The sequence below is a fragment of the Mustela putorius genome, unplaced genomic scaffold (assembly GCF_011764305.1).
Source record: "Mustela putorius furo isolate JIRA1106 unplaced genomic scaffold, ASM1176430v1.1 tig00000592_pilon_pilon_pilon, whole genome shotgun sequence".
Lineage (NCBI taxonomy): Eukaryota > Metazoa > Chordata > Mammalia > Carnivora > Mustelidae > Mustela > Mustela putorius.
The window spans coordinates 8,683,043-8,704,707 of NW_025421426.1; the positions used below are offsets into that span (position 1 = coordinate 8,683,043).

A 21,665-nucleotide genomic window follows, 5' to 3' on the forward strand; every position below is an offset into this window, starting at 1 on the left:
ACCCATTCATGCCAGATGTCCTCAGTCCTGATCCTATTACCTGCTGGGTCAACCCACAGATCTCTCAGTGTGACCCCACTGCCTCGCCTTGCCCTCATGGCCGATGGGGGGTTGTCTAGATCTCACGCTCGATGCCTCTCATCCCGTTCCTGTGCTCTCACTGCAGACAATCATGCCCAGCTCTCCCGGGCATCCCTAAGGATCCGAATCCTGGATGTGAACGACAATCCCCCAGAACTGGCCACTCCCTATGAGGCAGCTGTGTGTGAGGACGCCAAGCCAGGACAGGTACCTGGAGGGGCTGGGCAGTGGAGGTTCTTAGAACTGGCCGGGACACCCTCTCCCCAGGTCCAGACTGGGCTTGGCCTCCCATCAGCTCCTTGCCCCATCCTCACCCTTCAGCTTATCCAGACCATCAGCGTGGTGGACAGAGACGAGCCTCAGGGTGGGCACCGCTTCTACTTCCGCCTGGTGCCCGAAGCTCCCAGCAACCCTCACTTCTCCCTGCTTGACATCCAAGGTGAGTTACCTCTGAGCTGCCAAATCCTTGGATGAGGAGGGAGCCTCCTCTCCCCTTCCCGTAGTACCGGTGGAGAGACTGAGGCACCCAGAGGGCCAGTGTTGCGTCCAAGATCACAAAGAAAATCTGGGTCAAGCTAGAGCTGTTCCCCAGCCCACTGGCCAAACCCCGGAGAATGAGCTGGGGGCGGCTGGTGGAGTGGAGAGGGGGCACCCCAAGAGAAGAGAATGGAAAGATACAGAGAGGGAACAGATGAGGAGTGGGTGGGCCAGAGTCCTGGGTGGAAAGAGCCCCCGGTCTAACTGAAGATCGAAATAAGTCACATGCACGCACTCCCACCCTGCAGTTTAAAAAGTGCTGTATCCCACTCATGTTTCTCTTTGCGTCCTCACGGCCGCACTCGGAGGTGGTTTTCTTACCCTCCCTATTTTCAATGAGAAGGAGCCTCTAGGGGGAAAGGGACCCACCCGGGCCATACAAGGAGTCCGTAGCAGGGGTTCCAGTCCACCTGTGTCTCTGATCCAGCATGCCTCCTGCTTTCTCACCACCTTGAAGGTGACTGCCCTGCCCAGCCTGAGCTGATGCCACAGGGAGATGTGCCCTAGCAAGTTCCTCCAGAAGCCAAAGTCTGAACCTTTGAGGCCTGAACTGGGGGGGTGTGCGTGTGAGGGTAGGTGGTCAGTGGACTGGGAGTCAGGGCCCTGGGTCCCAGGCCAGGCTCAGCTGGGGGGCTCTTTGTGCAACCCCGGCAAGGTCAGTGCCTCCTAAGCCTCCGTTTTGTCATCTGTAAAATGGGTTAAAAGGGCCCTGCCCCCTGAGCTGGCGAGGTGGCCCCAGCAAGAGAAGGGCTACCTAGGTATATTGTTTGTACATGGAACATGTCATTTCCTGCATTCAGCAATTATTTACTGAAACACAGTGCCCGAGGCATTGTTCTAGATCCTGAAATGCAGTGGCAAACAAGACAAAATCCCTGCCCTCGTGGAAGCGACGTTCTGGTGAGGGGAGGTAGAAATTAAGTAAATGAATCATATGTTGAAGTTGCTAAGTGGCTGGAGGGTAGGTAGATAAGGCAGTCTCAACAAGAGTCTAGACCTGGTTTTGTTCAGCGCTGGGCCCTGAGTGCCTAGAGCAGTGCCTGATACATCGTAGGCATACCATGAACTTTGTCAAACAAAACAGAGGAAAACAAAGCAGAGTAAGAGTAGGAGCTATTTTAAATAAGGGAGCCTTGGAAGCCCTCTCTGAAGGGATAGTGAATATAAATCTAAAGGAAATTAGAGAGTGAGTCATACTGATAACTGGACCGAGAATGATCCAGGTGGTGGGAACAGCATGTGCAAAGGCCCTGCAGTGGGCACAGGCCCAGGATGTTCAAGGAACAGCAGGTGTGCATGGTTGGAATGAGTGGATGCCAGGACTAGGAGATCAGGTTATGTTGGTTCTTTCTGACCCTGGAACAGGTCTGGGATCACCCCCAAGACCCTTACAACCCTTCCCTCCAAAAGGAGGGACCTCAGGGGCCTCTGAAGCCAGACCCTCTGTATTTCCAAGAGTCCTATTAAAAATATTTCACAACCAGTGCAGTTCAGCAACCGAAAGGGACACTGACCATAAATAACCTGAAGCAGGACCCTGGAGCTCCTGCTGTGCCAGGCTTTACCCCCTTAGTGGCTTGATTGTGTCAGAGTTGGGGGTGGGCATGGGGAGAAGGCTGAGGCAGCAGAGAGGGACTTGGGGCACACAGAGACAGAGCTATTTAAACCTTTTTGGAAGCATTTCAATATTTTAACAACTGGTAGTGCTTTGCCCACGCGTTTTTCCAGCAGTATCCTGACTTGGCCCCAGGAGATACAAATAGCCTTAGCTTGACCTCGCCAAGTTCACAAGTCTTTCCAACCTGAGGGGCCTGGAGTTCTGTCCCAACTGCCTCTCTTTGATGGGGAGCTGCCAGGTGCTCCCATCGCTCGTGACTGCCTAGAAGGAGCTCCAGGAGCGAGGGCGGCAGCCGTGTGCTGAGCTCAGCACGGCCGTGGTAAGGCTCCTCCACCAGCCCCCTAGCCCCTTCCCACGGCCTGCCAAGCCCCCTCCTCCTCACCATATAAATATCCTGGGTGACAAACAGCCACCCCAACCCATCTGTTTCTTTGTACACATTTGTAGCCAGTTTGGAAACGTGATTTATAAATATTGCTTTTGCAGCCAGGGATTGACACTGATGTATGTCAGTCCAGATGGATGGATCCAGTGCTGGGCGCAGATGCTGGGCACAGATCCTGCCTGGGAGGGTGGGGTTAGGGCCCGGGGTGATCAGCAGCTTCCCCAGGTGAAGGCAGCTGCCGCCCGGGAGGGTAGCTCAGGAGGTTCGGAGATGATGCCCAGGGATTCCCTTTCGTCGGGTGGAAGAGAGGCAGGGACCCGAGCTCTCAGAACATATGGCTCCATGACCAAAGACAGCAACCCTGAGAAGCAAACATCTCCTCTCCACCCCTCTGTTCTTGCTTGGGAATTTGAGGCTGAGCCAGAGCCAGCCACTCATTTTTCAAATCTGTCTACTTCTCTGTGCCTCTACTACCACTATCCTCTCCCATCTAAAACACACAGTATCTTCCCAACTCATCTTCCGCATCCACTCTTGTGTTTTAGATCAGAAGCGCCCTTGCCTAGAATGGAGACTCAGCAAGGGCAGGGACCGTGTCTGTCTTGTTCATTGCTCGAGCCTCAGGGGCTGGGATCATGCTGACATCCAGAGGGTGTGAATGGATGATATGTCGTTTGGTCTCTTCTTTGCTGAAAATCCACCAATCAAAGGCCTCCCACTGCTTTTAAGAAAATAACCCCAGTTCCTTACTCTGGCCTCTAAGACTTTCCATGATGCCTCCTGCCTCACCCTGCCCCCAGTTTGACCTTGACTCCCTCTAGCCATTACCTTCCTCTGTCCAGTCACAAAGCACTGCTTTAGTTCCTTGAGTAGATGATGCTTCTTCCAACCTCAAGGCCTTTGCATCAGCTGTCCCCTCTCCTTGAACTCATCATTCAGGACTCAGCAATAATACCACTTCTTCCAGGAAGATCTCCCTGACCTCTCAGACTGAGCCAGGTCCTCTGTTAGGTGCTCTTCCTGTACTTTTCCTTCTTAGCACTCACCGTGGTTTGTAACTGTAGACTAAATTGTGGATTTATTCAATTAACATTTGTCTCTCACATTAGAATATAAGCTCGGATCCCAGGGCTGTGGTTGGCTTAGCTCTCCACTGTTCTCTCCCTGTGACTAGCATGGTGCCTAGAACATAGTAGTTACTCAATAAAGATTTATTAGATGGGCTGGGTGGAGGATGGATGGGTGGATGGATGGATGATGGGTGGATGGATGGATGGAGGATGAATGGGTGAATGGGTGGATGGGTGGAGGAGGGATGGATGGGTGGATGGATGGATGGATGATGGGTGGACAGATACATGGAGGATGAATGGGTGAATGGGTGGATGGGTGGAGGAGGGATGGATGGGTGCATGGATGGATGGAAGGATGGATGGAAGGGTGGATGGATGGATGGATAGATGGGTGGATGGATGGATGGATGGATGGGTGGTTGGATGGGTGGATGGGTGGATGGATGGATGGGTGGATGGATGGATGGATGGGTGGTTGGATGGGTGGATGGATGGGTGGTTGGATGGATGGATGGATGGGTGGTTGGATGGGTGGATGGGTGGATGGATGGATGGATGGGTGGTTGGATGGGTGGATGGGTGGATGGATGGATGGATGGGTGGATGGATGGATGGATGGGTGGTTGGATGGGTGGATGGATGGGTGGTTGGATGGGTGGATGGGTGGATGGATGGATGGATGGGTGGTTGGATGGGTGGATGGGTGGATGGATGGATGGGTGGATGGAAGGGTGGATGGATGGGTGGATGGATGGATGATGGGTGGACAGATACATGGAGGATGAATGGGTGAATGGGTGGATGGGTGGAGGATGGATGGCGGATGGAGGATGGGTAGATGGATGGATGGATGGATAAAGGATGGATGGGTGGATGGGTGAATGGGTGGATGGATGGATGTAGGGACAGATGGATGGGCAGAGGATGGATAGGTGGATGGAGGATGGATGGATGGATATAGGGATAGGTGGATGGAGGATGGGTAGATGGATGGATGGATGGATAAAGGATGGATGGATGGATGATTTGATGGGTGGATCATTTCACTGGATAAACACAGACAAGTCACTTCTCGCTGAACCTCAATCTCTACATGTATAAAATGGAAAAAAATGTCACAACTATTGGTGGTTGGGACAATTAAACATTACTGTATATTTCAAGCATCCACACGGTCCTTAATGTATGGAAAGCATGCCGTGAGTGCAGAGGAGTCCCACATCACTCCCTTTCCTCCGTCTTGCCCTTGAGTCTCCTTTCCTCCCCTTGGGAGGGCAGATATCTTCACAGCCAGGGTTAATTTACCCTTTGACGGGCAGGCTGGAGTGGAAGCCAGAGCTGGAGCAGCTGACCCGGGACCACCAGTTATGGTTCATTCAAGTGTCATTCTTTAGGCCTGGCTCGGTGCCAGGGCAGAGACGGGCACACGCTCACCTAACGCAACGTGACAAGTGCTCCAGCAGAAGTGTGCGTGGCACCTGCATAGTCAGGGCAGGGAGGGGGACACCATAAATCCCTCCTTCCCAAAGAAGCACAGAAAGGAGGTGACATTTAGCTGGAGTATGACAGATGAGGAATTTGCCCAGGCGGGAAGGCAGGGAGGGTGTTCCCGCTAGTGGGAACGTGGTGAGTTGGGGCAGGGCAGCTGGCACAGAGAACGGGCCCAGGGTGCAGCGCGGGGAGCCTGGGGGTGGAATGAACAGCCGGCATCTATGGAGAATTTCCAGGGCCTGGGACTGATTCGAAGTGTTAGGCATGAATTTCACCATGGAATCCTCACACCGATGTGCTACTTTTTCCTCAGTTACAGATGAGAAAACTGTGGTCCAGAGAAGCTAAGTGAGCTCCCAAGCTCGTAAAGGATTGACTCGGCATAATTTTTTTTTCTTAGCATTTTAATGGAGATTTTCAAATGTGTGTAAAAGTAGATAGAGTAACACCATGAAACCGCATGATACCGTCACATGAGCTTTAACCCACGACCAGTCTTGTTTGAGCTCTACCTCTAGTTCGCCTGACAGATGTGTTCAGGGTCACAGGTCAGCTCTTTTCTCCTGCGTTGTGTCCACGATTAGGGGAGACCAGGCACTGAATTGGGTTGGCGGGGGCCACAGAGTCAAGGAAGGGATCCAGACTGCCAAAGTCTGAGGTCAGAGAGATTAGCCAGAAGGTTGTGAGTGCAGGAGTGGAACCCAGGAGGGAAGCCTTGTGTGGAGCTGGCTGTGAAGGGTGGGGGCGGCAGCCAGCCAGGCTCTGAGTCCGAGCCTCTACTCTGTCAGCCATCAACATGACGGAGGCTCACGGATAGCCTGACCCATACAGGAGAGGGTGAGAGAGGCAGGAACGGCAGGCCAGGTGGGCACCCCCTATCGCAGAAGCCCAGGCTCTGAGAACAGAGAGCCACCTGAGTCCTGCCTGGCATTCCCAGCAACTGGCTGAAGTGGTGTAGTGAGTCTGACTTGTGTTAGTTCACTGTCCTCTCTGCTCACACATGTAGGAAGGAGACCTCGGTGCGCTCGGGTCCCCAGGAGCCATGCCCCAGCCCTCCAGGCTCGGCTTCTTACACTCCCGACAGAAAGCCCCCCTCAGCCAAAGCCAGGTGCCAGAGAAGACACTCCCAGTCTTCTCTGTCACCCAGGACTTGTCAGGGGCCAGGAAGCCACAACCCAAGGACCCCGGGACCCTGGGGTCAGGGTGCATTGGGTAGCTGAGGTGGAACAAAAGAAGGAATGAGGAAAAATATTAACATAGCTGGGGACAGGACCTTGGCCCAGCTGGGGACAGAATCTTGGAAAAGCTGGGGACAGGACCTTGGCACAGCTGGGGACAAAACCTTGGAATAGCTGAAAACAGAATCTTGAGGCAGCTGGGAATAGCATCTTGTGACAGCTAAGGACAGAACTGTGGGCTCCAGGGCTGGGAGGGAACAAGATCCTCAGGCAGCTGGGGGCAGAAGCTGCGGAGATGGGCGAGTAGAGCCCTGGGTCACCCGGGAGGCAGGAGCTTGGGGCAGAGGGAGGCAAATTGCGAGGTGGCCTCAGGAGGTGGCCGGGGTAGGGGGAGACTGGCCCGCCCACCCCCACCCCCCGTCACATGCCACCCCCTCTTTCCGGAGCAGACAACACGGCTGCGGTGCACACGCAGCACCTGGGCTTCAACCGGCAGGAGCAGGACGTGTTCTTCCTGCCCATCCTGGTGGTGGACAGCGGGCCGCCCACGCTGAGCAGCACCGGCACACTCACCATCCGCATCTGCGGCTGTGACAGCTCGGGCGCCATCCAGTCCTGCAACACCACGGCCTTCGTCATGGCCGCCACCCTCAGCCCCGGCGCCCTCATCGCCCTCCTGGTCTGTGTCCTCATCCTAGTCGGTGAGTCCCCTTCCCCCCAGAGCCACTCCCCTGCCCCGCTGGCCTTCCCCCTGGGGCCCTGGTAACGCCCGTGGAGACTCAGCTTCCCTCTTCCACCAGGAAGGCTGGCCCAAATGATGCCCGAGCTTTACGGGGTAGGTCCCAGGACAAGTCTCCTAAGGACGGCGCAGCGCCACGGCTGGCTCAGGGAGCGTCAACCCCACCTGAGACCCCTTGGGTGCTGGTGGCCCTCCACACAGCCCAGCCACTCCCTAAGGTTTTTTTTTTTTTTTTTTTTAAGATTTATTTATTTGACAGAGAGAAATCACAAGTAGACAGAGAGGCAGCCAGAGAGAGAGAGAGAGAGGGAAGCAGGCTCCCCGCTGAGCAGAGAGCCCGACGCGGGACTCGATCCCAGGACCCTGAGATCATGACCTGAGCCGAAGGCAGCGGCTCAATCCACTGAGCCACCCAGGCGCCCCTCCCTAAGGTTTTAAAAACAAGCATATTATAAGAAAATTCTCTCACGTCCACTGTCCTGTTCTATACTCAATGGAGGACTTTTAGTAAAGTCCTTTTAGTAAGAAAGGGATCTTTTGACCCTCACAACCCCTAGCCAGGTGTTTCATCCCCATTTTTTAGAGGACCAAAGTGAGGCTCACGGGGGTGAAGTGGCTTGCCTAAGGGTACGTAGTCTTCCGGCTTGAAATCAGGCCTCCGCCCCTTGTGTTCCCTTTAACTACACCAACTGTGATGATTCTCAGCTGGGGAAAACCCTGGGGGCAGCCGGGGCAAAATCTTAAGACACTTGGGGAGTTAACACCTACTCTGGTAGCTACCCCATCAGAAGCCAGGTCAAACCCACAAAGTGTCACCAGTGAAGAGGTCAAGTTCTAGGAACTGGATCCAGTGGCCATTGTGCCACCTCCTCTGTCACAGCAGAAAGGCCTCACCTCAGCTCTGGCTGCTGGACTTTAGCGATCAGTCAGAGCTCGGGGAACCCGAGCATGGTCCAGATTGCAGAGAACAGTTCTGCTCCGTTCCCTGGGCGATGTCAGCCGCCTGCCCCCTGCCCCTGGCGTGCTGGCCACTGCCCACCCCCACCGAGAACCTGCCAGTGGCCGAGCTGCACCTCCCTGGGTCCCTGTAGAGGCCCTGGGCAGGCTTCTCGTAGCTGCGAGTTCTGGGCCCCCCTTCCCTCCCCTCCCCAGCCCATGGCTCAGAAACTCTTTTTCCAGAGGGTGCACTTTACAGCGGTTTCATTTTCCAAGGCAGTGCAAACAAATTTCTGCCTAATTGCCCACAAACGAAGAAAGTGCACATCAGTGCTCTAAAGGTGACAGGCGGAATCGCTGATCAGGCCGGGCACATCTGTTGCCCGCCGCCCGCACTCCCCACCATCTGCTCTCTCGGGCATCCCCCTCCACAGCTCCCAGCTTCGGCTCCGGAAGCTGTCCATCCATCTTTCCCACTTCTTTCCTGACACCTCCCCTCCCTCCAGACCTGTTCCCCGGCCCCACCCCCTTACCTGTCATGTGCCACCTTGTTAGGTCGTGGGCTGGAACCCGGCCCCTTGGCCCCTGCAGCTGGCTCTGGTCGCTGGCTCGGTGGGGAGATGTTAGGAGCAACAAGAAGAACCCAGGGCCTGGCATGGTACCCAGCACGTGTCTCTCCATCCACCCCCTCACCTACCCATTTAATTCTTTCAATGGTTCATCAGCGCCTTATTTATCCGTCCAGCAAGTTCCCCCCAGCCCTCGTACTGAACCATTGTGGGCACTGGGATCCACCCACGAACAAAAATCCCCACAAAACCCTGAGTAACTGGAAAGTTAGGGTTGCCATCACGGAGATGGGGGAGACAGAGTAGGGAAGGGGAGGATTATTTCAAGTTTGGATGTGTTCAATGTGGGATTCTCTTGGTCGGCCCGGAGGACTTCCTGAGGAGGAAACTGGACAGATGATCTAGATTGCAGGGGAGAAGTCAGTCCGAGAGGAGGCTGAGACGTGGGCGTAGTCAGCCCCCAAATGGACTGCAGGGTAGCGCCCGCAGAGCGGTGTGGATGCAGGGCTGTGGACCGAATCCAAGGATGTTTGACGTTAAGGGGTTGGACAGGCAAGGAAAAGCCGCTTGGAAGGCGGAGAATGAGGGTTAGCGAGGCGGGAGGAGGAGAGAATGTGGAGTCCCGGAAGTCAAGTGCAGAAAGCAAAGAAAGAGCAATGTTCTCTTCTTCATCCTAATACTCACTACGTCTCCATCCACTTCTTCAGTCAGTCATTCGCTCAGCAAGAACGCTTCAAAGGCTTAACTGCCTGCCGGGCACGGACCTAGGGGAACACTCCCCAGGCCCCAAGGGGGGGTTTAGAGTGTGTGTTTCGGGGTGGGAGAAGCTGTGGTTCACAAACCTGACCTGCCTGGGCATCTCTTGGAGGCTTCTTCAAGACAGACCGCCAGGAGATCTAGGACAGGATCCGAGAAACCACATTTCTAGCAAGTTCCCAGGAGATGCTGCTGGTAGTGGTCCAGCAATTGCGCTCTGAGAACCCGTGGGACAGAGAGAAGAGCTCCTCACCAGGGGAACTTGGAGGTGAAGGCACTGAACCTGGCCTGGAGCTCGCAGGGGCGGGGGCTCCTGCAGGGGACATGTTGACCTGAGGCCCAAACAGCTAAGCAGATGCTCAGGACTTCTGGAATAGTCAGAGAAGAGCGAGAATAAAAGAGGAGTCAGGTTCAAGACATCTCTCATTCCCCCAGCCCCATCCGCCCCTAAAAGCTGCCCTCTTTGCACTCCCCGGGGTCTAGAGACCTCTCAGGTCTATGAAGTATCTCTTCATATAGAGTTGAGGATGGAAACATCAGAGGTTGGTTCCAGCTCCCAGCACCCATGAAATCTCTCTTTTTTTTTTAATTTTTTAAAAAAGATTTTATTTATTTATTTGACAGACAGAGATCACAAGTAGGCAGAGAGGAGGAAGCAGGCTCCCCGCTGAGCCCGATGTGGGCCTCGATCCCAGGACCCCGGAATCATGACCTGAGCCGAAGGCAGAGGCTTTAACCCACTGAGCCACCCAGGCGCCCACCTATGAAATCTCTTAACACTGCCATCTGTGCTGCTGGAGCAGCATGGTGGTCTGGCCTCGATTTGCACACCTCCCAACATGGGAAGCTCATTATCTATCCATAGAGCCAGTGCAGTTCTGACTGTAGGAAACGTCTTTTTGCACAGAAATCTAGGAAATTTGCACCAACGGCTAGGCTGGGCCAGCATCGCTGTGTGAAGGGTGAGGTGGGGGTGGGGGTCCCCGGAATGTCCTGGGCGGGCCTGGGCCTTCACTCTCCCTTTCTGTCTTCCCCGCAGTGCTGGTACTGCTGATCCTCACCCTCAGACGCCACCACAAGAGCCACCTGAGCTCGGACGAGGACGAGGACATGCGGGACAACGTCATCAAATACAACGACGAGGGCGGCGGCGAGCAGGACACGGAGGCCTACGACATGTCAGCGCTGAGGAGCCTCTACGACTTCGGCAGCGAGCTCAAGGGCGGCGACGGGGTCGGCGGTGGCGGGGGCCCGGGCGGGAGCGGGGGCGCAGGCAGCCCCCCGCAGGCCCGCCTGCCCTCGGAGCGCCACTCGCTCCCGCAGGGGCCACCGAGCCCCGAGCCGGACTTCTCGGTGTTCAGGGACTTCATCAGCCGCAAGGTGGCGCTGGCGGACGGGGACCTGTCGGTGCCGCCCTACGACGCCTTCCAGACCTACGCCTTCGAGGGCGCGGACTCGCCGGCCGCCTCGCTCAGCTCGCTGCACAGCGGCTCGTCGGGCTCCGAGCAGGACTTCGCCTATCTCAGCGGCTGGGGCCCGCGCTTCCGGCCCCTGGCCGCGCTCTACGCCGGCCACCGCGCGGACGACGAGGCCCAAGCCTCCTAGCCCCCCACCGACCCTGCCGTCGGGGCGTGCCTCGCGGCCCACCCAGGGCCCAACGGGGCCCCAGGATGAAGCATTTCCCGGGTTCACCCCCTTCCCCAGCCCTCACACCCTCCCAGGGCAGCCAGACAGGAGGGGAGACTCGTCAGGGGATGGACTCCAGGATCCCCTGCCACGCCCCGCCCAGGGGGGGGGGGTGGAGCAGCTTTTGCCCAGACGTGCAGGAATTACCAGCAACATCATTAAAAGTGCAGCGAGACCGGGCACTGCGTGGCTCTCGGGATAGAGGCGGAGTTGGCGCCGCATTGCTGTGTGGAGAAGGGGTGGGTTACCCACTCCTGGCTGGGGGAAGAACCCTGAAGGGAGGGTGCTGCTGAGGTGACCCCCCTCCCAGGTCTCCCCTTCAGAGTTAAGAGAGAAGGAAGGCTGTTCATTTACTAAGCGCCTACTGTGTGCTGGGACACTCTAAAGAGACCATCTTAGTCGTCACAGAAACTATGAGGTGGGGCCCAGCAGGTAACAGATGGAGAAGGCCACCCGGAGAAGTGGCTCTGGCCTGTCCAAGGACACCTAGCCAGAACGGTGGAGCCTCTGGCACTGACTTCCCAGCTGCCTGGCCTTGGGCACGTCACCTCACTTCTCTGGGCCTCAGTTCCCTCGTGTGTCTCATGAGGCTTATAACAGAACCTACCTCGAAGAGTTGTGAGGATAAAAAACGGTCATACGTGTCACGTGGTTAGGACAGTGCCTGGCACATAGTAGGTGTTCAATAAATGTTAGCCTTTGATACTATTGTTATCTTTGTCATTATTAGAAGCCCACCGGCGGGGCTGTCCCCCTTCTCCCAACATCTCCAATGGAGAAGGAAATGGCCCCAACTCTTGGCTCTGCCCAGAGTAGAGGATAGGGATATTCCCAGTGACTATGGACCCTTCTGGAGTCTCAGGGCGGATGGGAGAGGACCCCCCCACTGGAGGTGCCAAGAGAGGACAAGCTGGGCAGCTCTGGGACTGGGGTGACATAAGAGGGTTGGCAGGAGATGGAGGGGCTGGAAGCCAACAGCCGTGATAGGGACCTTATCTGTTTGGTCCGGGAGACTATCAGTCACCCTATCCATGCCCCGCCCCCTCCAGGTTAAGAACTTCAGGGCTAAGTTATCTTTAAAAGCCTCCAGCTCCAAAACCCTTTGATGACAAGATAAAGGATAGTTGTCCTCCCAGCCCAACCCCCACCCCGAAGTGAGTCATTCATTGGCATTGATCAGCCATGAATTCCAGCTCCTGCTGCCTAGGCAGCCTTCATCAAGGTCCTCAACTGCTGAAGCCTCAGTTTACTCATCTGTATAATGGGGCTAATGATAGCCCTTCCCTTAAAGGGTTGTTAAGAGGCTTAAAAGAGTTAATGCCTATTAAGCTCTGATCCCAGTGTCTTCCTGACGCATTGAAAATGCTCAATGGATGCCATTAGGCTTTTCTTCTCTTTTCTTTTCTTTTCTTTTTTTAATCTCCCAGGAACCATTCATTGATTTCTCCACCTCTGCCAAGGTCCACTGTGACAGATCCAGAGATGGTCATTATGTATTATGAGTGCCTTCCCTGTATTATTTCATGTAAATTAGATACTGTCAGCCTCACTTCACAGGTGGGGAAACTGAGGCCCAGAAGGTAGTGACTCACCCAAGTTTACACAGGTCATAAGTACTTCCTGCCTTCCAGCAATTCAAAGTCCCAGTGGGCCAGGTGTGGTGGGCAGAAGCAGCCAATAATAATGCCCTTGATAAGACTCATAGCAGAACTAACAGAACAAGATCCTGAAAACACTGAAGGAAGTTTGAGTAATTTGTGGAGGGCTTCCCAGAGGAGGTGACTCCAACTGCATCTTGAAGAATACAATGTATGAGATGACCAAGCAGGCACAAGCATTCCAAGCAGAGAGAAAAGCATCTGCAAGTGGGGTGGGGGTTGGGGCGAGGAGAGGCCAGAAGCATGTGGTGGCTTCGGGGACTGTGTGTGGTCCCAGGGGCTGGATCACTGGGTGGAGTGATGGCGAGATGTGAGGCAGGGCAGGGGGGCTGGAGGCAGGTGGAGAAAGCACTGAAAGGCCAGGCCAAGGAACTGGATGCTTTGCTGTACTTGAGCATGTCTCTGGACGGCAGGTATATGGGCCGAGCGAGGTAGTCCCAAATAGGGTGACACTGGGACCCTCATTCCATGTGGGACGCTTGGTCCATGTTCCTGTATTGATCTCTTCTACCTGTGGGTATGGTCACTCGGGGACCCCTGGGGACACATGCGATCCCCTCTCTCAACGCATGTGCTCAGCTGTCCCATACAGAATCCCAGCAACATTTCTCAGATTGGTTTTTGCTCTCTCCATTGTAGAGGGGAAGCTGAGATGCAGAGGAGTGAAGTGACTGGCTCAAGGTCACCTAGCTAGTCTAGGACAGAGCTGGGAGTACACGGGATCCCTAATTCCAAGTCTCTGTTCTCTCCACGTCTGCTGGTTGCCTTGACAGATTCTGACCCTGCCGAGAAAGAGGTTACGGTTAGGTTATGTGTCCAGAGGGACGTACAAACATGGAGTCACAGGCATCCTTCCAAATCCCACATGTGGGGAATGACCTTCCCACGGTCACACAGAGTTAAAGATCCTGCCAGAAATAAAGAACATCATTCATCCAAATTCACCTTCTGAGCCCCTGGCTCTATTCCGTTTACCAGCTGTGTGACTTTGGACATGTTATTGTCCCTCTCTGTGCTTCTGTATTCTCATCCATAAAGGGCACATACTCAGAACACCTGCTCCATAGGGTGGTAATGAGGATAAAATGCAGGGATGACCGCTGATACCTGCTACTTACTGAGCACCTCCCATGCACCAGGCACAGCTCCAAGCACGTCACGTGAACTAACTCACCTAATCCCACAACCACCCAATAAGAAGCCCTCCTTTTATGGGGGATGAGCTGAGCACAAAAAGGTTGGGTCCCCTGCCCGAGATCAAATAGCTGGTAAAGACAGGGGCCAGGAGTTCGCAGAAGTGCTCTGGACCTCAGCACCTCCCACATCAGCAGCACACACAGTGCTGGGCACACAGGAAGGACTGGACTCCTGGCCTGGGCTGATGTCGCCCGGGAGAGCCTGTTCTCCGCTCGCTGCTGTGTCCTCCGGCCTGTGGGAGACCTCAAGCCTTGCGACGATTTATTCTCATTCTAAAGCAGGGGTGGAGGGAAAGGCAATGTTCTCTCAGTCCCCTCTGCTTCCGACTCCTGGGTCCCCAATGGGCCCTGAGCCAGCCCAAGAGTGAAATCCAGTGAGTCCGGCCTCACAAGGTGTCCATGGATGCCCAGAATGGCAAGCGGTTTGTGAGCGACTGTTCTGACAGTCAGGGTCACAGAGAAGGGTCTTGTTGTGGAGTATGCAGCCTCTGGCCATCTGCCTCGTGGGTTCCCATCAAATTCCCCGAGGAGCTCCAAATCCTCTCGCAGAGCGGAGCGAAGAGCATGGCCACCCCAGACTCCCCCAGCTCCAGGCCGTAACTGGCCACACCCAACTCTACCAAGGAGCTCAGAAAGCAATGAGCCTTTCACTTACCATGTCTGACCTCTTTTCACAGCATCAGGGAAGATAAAAGAATTCCCCTTTCCTGTCACTGTCTCCATCACCGTCATCATCATGGGATAAACATTGTCTCCATCACCGTCATCATCATGGGATAAACATTGTCTCCATCACCGTCATCATCATGGGATAAACATTGTCTCCATCACCGTCATCATCATGGGATAAACATTGTCTCCATCACCGTCATCATCATGGGAGAAAGGAGGATTCAGGGTCATGAGCAAGAATTGGCATATAATTGGCCAGCAGTTTTAGAGCCAGGGATATTAATGACAATGACAACGGTAATGCTGATGACGGTGACAGCCCACTTACCTAGCCCTTGCCACATGCCAGGCACCGTTCTAAGCCCTGCGTGTATCACCAGCACAGGTAAAACCCATAGAGGTAGACTCTGTGTTTACTGTGCTTAGCCCTTTACAGAGGTTGCGTTGTTTAATTTTAAGCTGTTACATATTTGGCCCTATTTTATGGATGAGGGATCCAGGGCTCACAGACGAGAAGAGGCTCGCTCCAGAGCTCGTGAGGGCGGGTCATTGCACACACACTGCCCCACGAGTCCGCACAGGACCAGGACGACTCAGATACTGAGCAGAGTTTCAGGGCGGAGGGGATACGGGGAGGCACTGCAGACAGATGGCTGAGCTGGGGAGCAAGGTGGCTGCAGGGCTGAGGCGGCCGAGCCGGCCCAGGTCTGCATCTCCGGTGTGTACCGAGGGGCGTGTGTCTGCATGTGGCTGTGGGCACGCACGGGGGAAGTGGGAAGCCGGCGCCGAGCACACGGGTCAAGAACTCACCTCCCACCTCCCGATTCAGGCAGCCGAGAGAGCCAGCTGCTGTCACAGGGGGCGGCTCAGTGCCCGCATCCGTCAGCCAGCCGTCAACGCTGCCCACCCCCGGGTCACGAATCAGCAGTTCCACTTACCTCCTGCCAGCAAGCGCTCTCGGGCCAGCTCTGTCGCTGGCCACGGAGCCTTTGGAAAATGTAACCCTGTCAACCCTCACTCTGAGGGAAGAGGGTTTACGCTTCAGTGCGTGCACGTGGGAGCACGCGTGCGGCCATGTGCTCACGCCAGCACGGGATGCCCGAACGTGCGGGCCCTTGGACGTGCTCCCACCGGGGCGCACAGTGCCGACCCAGGCATGCCCACAGCCATGTGCACAGGGCATAGCGGCCGCTCTGCAAATGTGGTCACACGCCCGCACCCTCCAAGTGTACTGGAGGCGAGCTCTCACGTGTGCACTCACATGTGTACACGCAACATGCACATACCTTCCATAGGTGTGTTTGCTTACATGCATGTGCGCATGTGTCCGCTGATGCACTTCCATTTCCCTGTGTAAGCGTGCACTCACACACATTCGTAACACACCCCTGCAGTTACCCACCGTGTATAGGTCTCCCTTCAGGTGTGCTTCTGCCCATGATCCCCTAGCCCCAGGCACACATTCATGCTGCTGTTTGCACAGTTGCCGGCTTGCGTGGGAAAGCACGTGTCCCTTAAGGAAGAGTCAGCAGTTACAAACCCTAAATTCTAGGGCGTAATGCCATAGACCCGCTTGCATGCATGCGCATGTGAGCCCGTGAGGAGGTAATAAACAGTCTCACTCGTAAACATCTAAACAGCAAGGCATCCTCCAACCAACGTGCAGAGCTACACCAAGTGGGGGCATCTGGGTGGCTCAGTTGGTTAAGCGTCCAACTCCTGGTATCAGCTCAGATCATGATCTCAGGGTCATGGGACTGAGCCCTGCATCAGCTCTGCGTGGAGGGTGGGACCTGCTTGGGATTCTGTTTCTCTCTCCCTCTGCCCCTCCCCTCTCTCTTTCTCTCTCTCTCTCAAAAGAGAAAGAGGGAGAGAGAAAGGAAGGAAGAAAGAAAAGCAAAACAACAAAACAAAACAAGTATACTCCCCCACTTCTGCCTGCCTACGTGTGTTTACGTCCACTTCCAGACCACAGTCCTCGGGCACCTGAGCACCTCTGGTCACTTGTACCTTTAGTCAGGCCCAGCGTGGTTCACACACCGGCCACACCACACGAGCCTGCCTCCACACACAAACATGCACACACACACAGACATGTGCCTCTGAAACCCGTCTCCCACTCGTGCGTGGGGTCCGAGCCCTGGCACGCGGGTGCAAACATCCCCCGCGAGAGTGTAGCCTGCCCCGGTCCCGGATCGTCAGGTGTGCTGGGGACAGCAGGAATAGGACCCGCACACAGAAATCGCCACTCATGCAGAATTGCATCTGCCGCAAACTTCTCATCTGCTGTGCAAATGATGATTAAATGTTATTGTGCAAGAGAAACCGGCAAGGAGGGATTCATTAGCTTTATTGTCAAGAAGGACTCCATGGGCTCCAGCGCCTAACTCCAAGGCTGGCTTAACCCCCTGTGTGCCGGGGGCGCCATGCTCGCAGAGAATGAAAGCCCAGGAGAGGAATCCCAGCTCTGGGCCCACATGAGCCAGCCAGGGTGCAGAGAGCACTGGAGAGAGGGTCACGAGTCCTGGCAGCCGCTCCAACCTCACCCCCTGTTTCCTGTGCAGCCTTGGACTTATTTCATCCATCAAATAATCTCTCACCCCATGTCACAGGAACACAGAAACACGGAGGCCATGGTTCCTCCTGAAAGCACGGGGCTTCTAGGATGGAGAATTGCTTCCAGGCCAATGAAACAACTTAAGCAAAGACTGGAAGGCTTGGAAACACAGTACTGGTGCAGGGCTTGTCCGGGAAACACTGGGCTGGGCAGGACAGGTGGAGGGACCCAGAAAACCCTTCCAACAAGCTTAGGCCTTTTCCAGAGAACAGTGGAGAATCACAAAAGGTACTTAGGGCTGACAGATAAAATACAGGGTGTCCAGTTCAATATGAATTTCAGATAAATACCAAATAACTATTTTAGCATTATTATGTTCTAAATATTGCACAGGACACAGTTACTCTAAAACACTTAGTCATTGTTTATCTGAAATTCACATTGAACTGGGAATCTTGTATTTTTATTCACCAAATCTGGCAACCCTATTACAGATTAGCATCTTTTTTTTTTTAAGCTTTTTATTTATTTATTTGACAGAGAGAGAGAGAGAGATCACAAGTAGGCAGAGAGGCAGGCAAAGAGAGAGGGGGAAGCAGGCTCCCCACTGAGCAGAGAGCCTGATGTGGGCTCGATTCCAAGACCCTGATATCGTGACCTGAGCCGAAGGCAGAGGCTTAACCCACTGAGCCACCCAGGTGCCCATACAGATTAGCACCTTATACAGATCCCCCTGGCTGCTGTGTCCAAGGTAGGTTAGAGGGTGGGAGAAGAGAGACGGAGACCTGTGAAGAGATAAGGAGGTCAGAGTCTCACCTTCCTCTTTAATCAAAGAATCCCCAATTTTTAGCTGGGCATGGTCATCTATCACAAGGATGACATTTCCTGGCCTCCATCACAACAGTGTTTAGTGTGGACTAAGTTGTAGCCAGTATAATCCAAGCAGAATTATTACATGCCAGCTTCTGGCAACCTCCTCAAACCTCCTCAAAAGACTCTTGGCCAATGCCTTTTGCCTCTTTTTCTTGCTCTACCTCCTTTCTGCTGGGTGAACACAGCTGAAATGGCTGGAGCTCAAGCAGCTACCTTGGACCACAAGGACAAAGGCTGTACCTCAGGGATAGCCAAATAATGAGCTGGAAGGAGACTTGGGTCCTTTCAACTTCATGGGGTCACCTTTCCAGTCCTGAACTGCCCCTATCCACACCTGGATTCCATGAGAGAGAAATAAACTTCTAATTGTTGGAGTCACTGTTAATTTGTTTTTCTGTCCTGAGCAGCCACGTCTAATTCTAGCAGATATGAGTACCTGACACAGGAATCTAAGTGAGAGATATTGAGAGTGAACCTGGGCCAGCAATGGATTTGAGAAATATTTAAGAGGAAGACCCAGTAGGAGTAGGTGGGTGTATAGGGATGGGGGATAGAGAAGGTCCAACGTCAAAGGATAGAGAAGGTCAAGCTTGAGAGATAAGGACAGTAGAGCTGGTAATGGGCCAGGGAACTCGGGAGAAGCCTAGGATCTGGGGTCATGGGAAGTCAGTTGAGTTTGAGGGGTCTACAGGCCATATCCACTAAATGTGGAAATTCAGGACTGGTGCTCAGGAAAGAGGAGGGGCTCATGAGTCCTACAGGTCACCCTCATCTCCAGGGTAGTGAGAGCCATAAGAACAAGGGAGGCCTGAGCAGAGTGCAGAGTCATGGGATCAGAGGGTCTGGGTGAACTTGAGAAAGCATCAGATATGGATGGAGGAAGAAGACCCATCTGGACCTCAGTTTCTCCAGCCATAAAATGGGACAGGGGAGAGGGATAACTTAAATGATCCCTAAAGTTCTTTCCCAATCTAACATGAAGAATTCTAAGGTGTGATCTTACACCGTTTATTTTCCCTCCCTGGGTTCAATTTCTCCCTTGGAAAATGGGGCTAAAAATAGTACCTACCTCACAGGGTTGTCTGGAGGACAAAGTGACCCACACCCGCGCCCTGTTCAGCCACAGCACAGTGTAAGAGCAAAATTAACAACAGCTGTCAGGACATGGACACGAGGCTTCGTGTGGGTGAGTGAGCAGTGGGGTGAGTCCTCTTTCCACTCCAAGCCCAGAAAGAGGCTGCAAGCCTGGAGTCCTTTGCCAAGATCTCTTGTGGGCACCTGCTGTATGCAGAACACAGAGCCAGGTGGGAGTTGGTGGGGGGAAATGGAGAGAAGACGTGCTTCCCCCTGGAAAGGTAATAAAGCCCAGCCTTACCAGGAGAGGTAAGCTAAGATCCCAGGACAGCAGAGGAGTTGGGAGAGAGGCAGGGTTATCTAGCCCAGAGGAAGGGCGGATCAAAGAAGCCTTGGGGCTGAGGGCCCCGAACTGGATCCCATGGGCAGAATGAAGATGTGCTGGCCAGCTGAGGACTGCAGAGACACCTGTGAAATGGGTCTTCTGGGAGCAGAAGAGGCTGGAAGAAGAAGCACTTTTAACCTTACAGGTGCCCCGCCTCAGTTTGGTAGCGCTGCAGCAACAAGGGACCAGAAGCCGAGTAGTCTAAACCAGAGGGCTTTATTATTTCACTGTCCTGGAGGAGGAAAGGCTGAAACGCGGGTGTCAGCAGAGGTGGTTCCTTCGGAGAGCCGGGAGGGAAGGTCTGTGAGAGTCAGGTTCTCTCCCCACTTCCTTCTGCGTGCTGCCTTCTCCCCTGTCCCTTCATACTGGCTTCCCTCTCTGTGTCTCTCCTCCAGATTTCCCCTTCTGAGGACACCAGTCACGGAGGATGAGGGCCCTGGCCAACTCCAGGGGGACCTCATCTGACCAATCACATCGGCAACGACCCTATTTCCGAGCAAAGTCACATTCTCAGTGCTGCCGGTTAGGACAGCAACATACGCATTTTAAGGGGACATCGCCCATCCCAGGCTCAGCAGCAACTGTCACCACAGGCCCCTCACTGGGCTCCCTTACTGGGGCTGTGTGTGTCCTCTGCCCTCTGGTGTAGGCTTGTGCAATCTGATGGAGGAGGCCTTGGGAGCCCCAGGCCAACTAGGATGGGGTAGAGTTTCCTCTAGTGTCCTTCCTTCATAGCCACTGACTCACTCAGAACCTCACATTTAACCACAGACACACACACTCTCTCTCTCTCTCTCCACTCAAAGAAAACCTCAGAGACCCACCCATATACACCAAGGCACACAAAGACACTCATGCAGAACCCGCACACACAAAGACACACGCAGACTCTTACGCATCTTAATCTTAGGCACCTGCTCAGAGCCTTGGAGACACGCACTGGTAACACACCACAACTTACACACATCCTCCAGACACACAGCCGCATGCTAGCACACCCACACAGGCACAATGACAGCCGTGTGGAGACGGATGCCCAGGGACACATCTGTGACCTCGCAATCACACATGACATACATCTGTTTGTGTGCGTTCTCATAAGTCTATACACCCACTCACAAAGACACAAAATACAAGGATACAGGCATTCACGGACCCCCATCACACACACACACATACACACACACACACACAGGCTGTCTGCATACACAGGACTTTTTAATCCCGTTGTGGTTGGCAGATCCTGGCGTGCACCCAGCATCCCTGTGGCCTCACAGCTCACCACTCACTCCCTAGTAATTGGAGGCAATTTAATCCCCATCCCGCCCCGCCAATCACAGGCTCTGCAGAGCAGGCGGCCATCACGGCGCCCCACCACGAGGGCAGCGAAGCCGAGAGCCCCCGCCCCTCTACCTCTGTAGTTGAGGGGGGATTTGCAAACCTAGACACACACACGCACACACACATACACACACACACTATCACACATATACAGAAACATTCACTATTGCACGCACACACGCAGCTACATGTGGAGACACAGAGGAGCGTGTACACAGCACAGAAGAGGCACCGTGAGATAGCCCGTGTCTGTTTCCACCCCGATACACACAGCTTCGTGCGCAATTCGGGAGACAACGTGTACCTCCCTCTCTCCCAGAGTTCAGCTTCTGAGTTTGAACACACGGACTGACAGACAGTGACCCCTCGAGATGGAGGACACACAAACACAGCCGCACACAGACCTCAGCCTCTCCTCGTGAACATGCTCCCAGGGTGGCTGAGGTGTGACACCGACACGCGATGACAACGAGACTGTGTCCAGGTGGAGAAAGGCAGGAGCAGGGCATACACACCCATGCACAAAACACACAGGCCACCTCGCCAGCCCTCTGCATGTCCCCATGGAGACCCATGTCCCTGCCAGCAGAACCCAGAAATGGCCCCATTCTCTTACCACCCGGGGTGATTTCCCAGGAGAGGGGGAGCCCGGCCCCCGCCTCACCCCACCCCCACTCCCACCAGCGCAACCCAGCCGTCAATCTGCTGTAGTCACTCCATCCCAGCCGGCCGGTGCGCTGACATTCAGAGCCCAGCATTGAGATGATCACATTTAGCTGTAATGTACCACAGATTGCACTGACATTTGGAAAATGTCCCACCTCGGGACCCATTCGACTTCAAACTTTTTTTCCCAGAAA

At 54.5% G+C, this 21,665-nt stretch overlaps 1 protein-coding gene across 1 annotated transcript in view; it reads left to right on the forward strand.

Annotated features, from left to right (window-relative positions):
* The window catches only part of CDH22 (cadherin 22), a 120,508-nt gene extending 108,744 nt beyond the window's left edge, over window positions 1-11,764 (forward strand). Inside the window, exons 9-12 of the mRNA XM_045082141.1 lie at window positions 167-288; window positions 403-520; window positions 6,813-7,064; window positions 10,403-11,764. Of these exons, the coding sequence (XP_044938076.1) occupies window positions 167-288; window positions 403-520; window positions 6,813-7,064; window positions 10,403-10,968 (1,058 nt within the window). The 3' untranslated portion in view covers window positions 10,969-11,764. The remainder of the gene's footprint in view (window positions 1-166; window positions 289-402; window positions 521-6,812; window positions 7,065-10,402) is intronic.
* Window positions 11,765-21,665: the final 9,901 nt, after the last annotated feature.